This window comes from Arvicola amphibius, chromosome 3 (genome assembly GCF_903992535.2).
Source record: "Arvicola amphibius chromosome 3, mArvAmp1.2, whole genome shotgun sequence".
NCBI classification, from domain to species: Eukaryota; Metazoa; Chordata; class Mammalia; order Rodentia; family Cricetidae; genus Arvicola; species Arvicola amphibius.
Window position 1 is genome coordinate 113,773,520 of NC_052049.1, and position 6,000 is coordinate 113,779,519.

Genomic DNA, 6,000 nt, shown 5'->3' on the forward strand with positions numbered 1-6,000 from the left:
CATTCATGTGCACACACACACTAGCACATATGAACACGTACACGCACAAAAGAAATAAGGGGCTAGAGAGATGGCTGAGCAGTTAAAAGCACGTGCTGCTCTTATAGAGGACCCAGATTCAGTTCCCAGCACCCACTTGGCAGCTCAAAACTGTTATTCCAGTTCCAGGAGATCCAATGATCTCTTCCGACCTCTGTAGGCACTGCACACACATGGTGTACATACATACACACAGGCAAAACATTCATACACATAAAACAAAAAGTAAATAAACAAATAAATTTTTACGAAGAAAGAAGATAAAAATGCAAACATAGAAGTCACATACACTTACCAAGGGCAGAACTCAGTCTGGGCTTGGTTTCGGGCTGTCTTGGTTGGACTCAGTCTTTACAAACCTTTACTCACCTTCCCTGTGGAAACCAAAACCAAGCCAAGCTGCATACTAGACTGTTTTTAAAGGCCTCTAGCAGAGGAAGTAGCAGGACTAGACCTTTCTGGTAAGATAAACCTTGTTGTATGCAGTACGTAAAGACAGTGCAAGAAGCCTATGCAAAGCTGGACCCGCAGCTGATGAAGGGGAGGAGGTGAGTTGAGAGGAGCCATGGGCCAGGAGACTCACCCCTACCTTCCCTGTTGAAGGTAACTAGGAACCTAGTGATTTCCTTAAAAATGCCTGCCTAAACGTTATCATACTGTCGACAGGAGAGTGAATTGCTGGGCCAGGAGCCCAGGGAAAATCAGGACTCAGGAAGGAGCCTGATGTGAAGCAGCCCTTTCCCGGAAGGACAGTTTCTGAATCTTGAGACAATGAGCAAGACAATGAATAGCACTGAAGGAAGACAAATCAGAGGCCAGGGCCTACTGCGAAGTTGAAATCTGTTTGGTGAACCCCATTCTCCTTCAATCAAAACCTTGAAGGACAAACAGCTCTTGAAGTCCAGGAGTAAGCATGAGCCAAGTGCACATAACTTTGAATTCTCCTCTCAGGCCTATAGTCTGGATTGAAGTGACCCCAAGTTGCTAGTGTCCAGGATGTATCTTCCCTTTGGGGAGATGGTTATCACCTGAGTTTTCACATTACTGGTACAGTTTAGCAAGCATTGTGTATGGGATACAATAAAAATTAGTGGGACAGAATGAATCAGCAGATAAACAAAAGCCATCAAGGAAAGTATACAAAGGAAACATATAATTTTTGCAGATGAAATGACCAAACATGGACTTTATGATAATTATGCTTGGAAAGACTGAAAATTAGAATGAAACTATCAAATGGGAAAAAAATTAAACTAATGCCAAAATTAAGAACTCAGTCACTAGCTAGAAAATGGTAGTTTATGCCTTTAATCCCAGCACTTGAGAGGCAAGGCAGGCAGATCACTGTGAGTTTGAGGCCAGTCTGATCTACAAAGTGAGTTCCAGGACATCCAGGGCTGTTACACTGAAAAATTCTGTCTCAAAAAAAAAAAAAAAAAGAACTCAGCTACTGAGTTTAAAAGTACAATAGACACAGCTAAAGAGATAAATTTTAAATTGGAAGATAAAGCAAAAGAAAAAACCAGATGAAGCAGAGAGAGACCGCAACCCCAAAATCCATCAAAAAACAGATATTTACATTACAATTTAATTCATAACTACATAATTACAGCAAAATTACAATTAAAGGGTCTCAGCGCTAGGAAGGTTGAGAACCACTTCACTAAAAAGTAAAAATGAACAAGAAAGATGCATAGAGAAATTATGTCTAATTAATTATCTTTAAGCTTTAATATGCATATATATCAATTAGGAGTCCTGTTAAAATCCAGATTCTGATTCAATTAGGTGGAAGGTAGAACCTGAGATTTCCCAGGGTCTGGAACGCTCCTGATGCCCACGCTGGTTGATGGACTATCCTGGGTATCGAGGATATAGAAACATGGAATACTAAACTTTGATAACTAAGACTCACTTAATGGTCACATGTGGTGCTCCATATCTGTAATCTCATGCCTGTAAACCATTTGGGAACCTAAGGGGGAGGAACCTAAGTTTGAGACCAGTCTGGGTGAAAGAAGTGAGACCCTATCTAAAAAAAATTCATGTTGGAATCTGTTTGAATAACCACTGAAAACAATGCAATGCTATGCAATTATCAAATTAGTAAAAAAAGCAATTTTCTTTTTAAAAGTTATTTTATTTTATGTACATGAATATTCTGCCCATGTGTATATGTGTGCACCCTGTGCACTTCTGGGGCCCCCAGAGGTCTTCAGAGGGCGTTGGATCATCTGGAACTGGAGTTATGAATGGTTGTGAGACACCACATGGTACCAGTCCTTTACAAGAGCAGTAAGCGCTCTAAACCACTGAGCCAACTCTCCAACCCAAGCAGTGTAATTTTCAGAACACTGAATTCAAGAGAAGTCAAAAAAGCAAAGATAAAGAAAAAAGTAGGAAGGGAAAGAAGCAAAAAGTATTTATATGAGGGTAAGTTTAAATACAAATCTACCAGCTGTTGCCTTAAAGATAAACTGAGGAAGCCCTCCAGTTAGAAGATAAAGCTTGTCAGACGGGCTAGTAGTAGCGAAACCTAAATCCATACCGTGCAGACGGCATCGAAAGTGTGAAGATGTGTAAAGGGGATGGAAAGATGGCTTGCTGAGTAAAACGCTTGCCAAGCAAGACTGAAGACTAAGTTTGAATCCGCACAACCCATCTGAAACAGCTCACCCACAGTCTCAGAGGTCCTGTGGTGAGATGGGATACACACGCAGGAGAGGCCGGAAGTTGGCGGGCCTGCTCTCCTGGCTTGTGCGGTGGTGAAAAGACAGGAGACAAGGTACAAGGTGAGGAGGACACCTGACCTCTCCACGTGAACCACGGTATATCTGCATGTGCACACACCCAAGATAAAAATGCGTAGAAACGTTCAAAATAAAAGGATAGGAAAACAAAAAGTATAGCATGCCACATGTCCAAAACTGGAATTTTAATATCAGACCTAAGAGAGGAAAGAAGGACACATGGCTACAAGACTCCATCTATCAGGCAGAGGAAACTCTGAGTTTTTACGGCATAATATAACTTCAAAGCACATTCAAACAAGCCAAACATGATGGCACACATTTGAAGTCCTAGTACCTGGAAGGCCAAGGCAGGGGAATCATGAATTCTAGGCCAACTAGTGAGATCTTGTCTCAAAAAAAAAAAAAACAGATAGATAAGTAGATAATAGAGAGAATAGATATAGATAGATAGATAGATAGATAGATAGATAGATAGATAGATAGACAGACAGATGATAGATAGATAGATAGATAGATAGATAGATAGATAGATAGATAGATGAACAGACAGATGAATAAATAGATATCATAGATAAATAGGGAGAGAGAGATTGTAGATGGACAGATGACAGGTAGATATAGATACATGCATGCATACACACATACATAAATGATAGTAGATAGGTAAGAGAGAAACAGATAGATAATAAATAGAAATAAATGATAGATGGATAGACAGACATATGGAAAGATAGAAAAATGCACAATTGTGAATTTAACACACCTCTCTTGGTAACAGTCAGAAAATGTGCAAAGACAACCTCACTTACCCCAGAGACATCCATATACCCTTGCAACTCAAGATACAGCAGGCCAGGAAGGTGAAGCCAAGGTTGGCTCTCGGCCTCTGGGATCCACCCTGGATGGATGCTGCCCCTGAAAAGCATCACTTTAGTTGGTCCCAAATCATTGACCACTTCCTAAGGAGAAGAAATCACCCCTGCTCGCTGGCAGAGAGAAGACAAAAATAGTGACTCCTGCCATCTCTTGAGTGTTTCCCATGCACTACCACTGTCCTGGGTGCTTTATTTTACTTAACAGTAATTCTCACCATAACCCTTTAGTGGGATTCTTATCTCCACATGGATAGGGTCAATGAGGCTAAGGGAAGGAAGGTAAGAATTGAATAGGGCTGGGCAGTGGTGGTGCATGCCTGTAATCCCAGCACTCAGGAGGCAGAGGCAGGTGGATCTCTGTGAGTTGGAGGCCAGCCTGGTCTACAAAGCAAGGACATCCGGAGCTGTTACACAAAGAAACCCTGTCTCAAAAAAAAAAAAAAGAATTGAATAGGATACAATTGCTGCCCCTAAAGTGATAAACATAGCGGGAGGGGGTAGGAAAAGAACAGTAGATAAGGTGGGGAGAGAGAGAGGGGAAGTGTGACTGAGACAAAAAGCTACCATTCTCCCAGGCTTCCTGTTACTCTGAAGAAGCAGCAAAGAGTCTATATGAGCCTCTTGAGTGAATTTCGGAGTTCACTTGCCAGGTAGACTCCCCAGAAAACAGAAAGGGCCTCACTAGTGCACACGACAACACTGGGCCTACAGCAGAAAGCACTTTGTAGGTCCAACCTAAAGGAACTCACAGGCCTGAAAGAGCAGGGTAACCAGTGTCAATGGGGTATAGTCCTATGCACAGGCATGTCATTAGTAAGGGCACCGGGGTACAGGGATTAAGGACAAAGGAAACAAATGCATGCTTCCTGTGTTCCGTTTCTCTCTGGTCTGCCTATGTCTTGCCTGGTCAAACACTCACCCTGTCCTCCTGCCAGTAAGCCTTGCTGGGCCCTCCTGCTCTAGCCCACAGCTCTGGGCCCCCTCTAACGAGCTCTCCCAGATTCACCCACTCTTCCCCTCCATCACTGTTTCCCAAGCCTGAGCTGTCTTCTCTAGACTAACCAGGTCTTCTCCCTGTTCAGTTCCAGGTCCCCCTGCTGGCATCAAAGCTGTCCCTTCATCAGCTAGCAGTGTGGTCGTTTCCTGGCTGCCTCCAACCAAGCCCAATGGGGTGATCCGCAAGTACACCATCTTCTGTTCCAGCCCTGGGTCCGGCCAACCGGTAAGTAGTGAGGGTGACAGGGAGCAGATCTTTTAGGGACAATGCATCTGTCAGCTTTCAGTTCAAACCATGGAGCTTTCTCTGCCTATACTTCCCTGTGGATCATAGTTCAGAATGGGCACTGGACAAGATGTCTCATCAGGTTTAACCACATCTGTGGTTAAATTCAAAGACCTGACTCTAAGCTCTGGGACCCACACATTAGAAGATAACCTACTTTTGCAAGTTGCGAGTTGCTTTTTGATGTCACACACACACACACACACACACACACCATGACGCATACACCTATCCCAAATCGCGGGCCAGGCATCTTCTGAAGAGGCTGCAAGCTTGACACAGCTTTGGAGCCCCTCTTGAATCCTGTGGGTCACAGCCAATCAGATGGGGGGGGAAAGGCCTCGCAGCTTTGCTCTTCTGACCCCAGGCACTCCCAGGAACTGGCTGACCTATGGACTCTGGGTATACGTGGCCTTTCATCCGGATCCTCCAGGTTTGGAGGCACTGCTGGGGCCCTACTTCAGATGACTGCCACACTGTGGAGCTAGGCAAGGCAGGAATGGTATAGGAGTGAGAACGTCTCTGACTAGGGCCTGGGCTTTATCCTGAGTGCAGGAAATCTCAAAGTCCTCCCTTACAGTGACAGGCTTCCTCCAATAAGGTCATACCCACTCCCGCAAAGTCACACCTCCTGATAGTGCCACTCCCTTTGAGATTATGGGAGCCAATCACATTCAAACTACCACAGGTGCACATGGCTGGGAGGCAAAGGAGAAACTTTCATTCCAGCCTAAATAGCAAGACCTGTCTCAAAGATGAGAGACAGTAAAGACATGCTCCCAACGACTTAACTTCCTCCAACTGGGTCCCACCTCTTAAAAGTTCCACAGTCTTCCAATAGAGCCACTGGGTGGGCACCAAGCCTTCAACACACGGGGCATTCACCATCCCAAACCCAGCCTCTTTGTGTCCTGAGCTATGAGAACCCCTTCTTTCAGGGGAAGCTTCCATGGGGGTATATCACACAAGGTCTACATAGAGTAATGAGAACTTCACTTCAAGTACCTGGGGGGACTGGGGAATGAGGGTAGGGAGATGTGCTGAGTTCAGT

At 44.3% G+C, this 6,000-nt stretch overlaps 1 protein-coding gene across 1 annotated transcript in view; it reads left to right on the forward strand.

The window, feature by feature from the left end:
• The window catches only part of Dscaml1 (DS cell adhesion molecule like 1), a 330,756-nt gene that overhangs the window by 308,061 nt on the left and 16,695 nt on the right, over window positions 1-6,000 (forward strand). Inside the window, exon 20 of the mRNA XM_038323307.1 lies at window positions 4,750-4,889. Coding sequence (XP_038179235.1) covers window positions 4,750-4,889 — 140 coding nt within the window. The remainder of the gene's footprint in view (window positions 1-4,749; window positions 4,890-6,000) is intronic.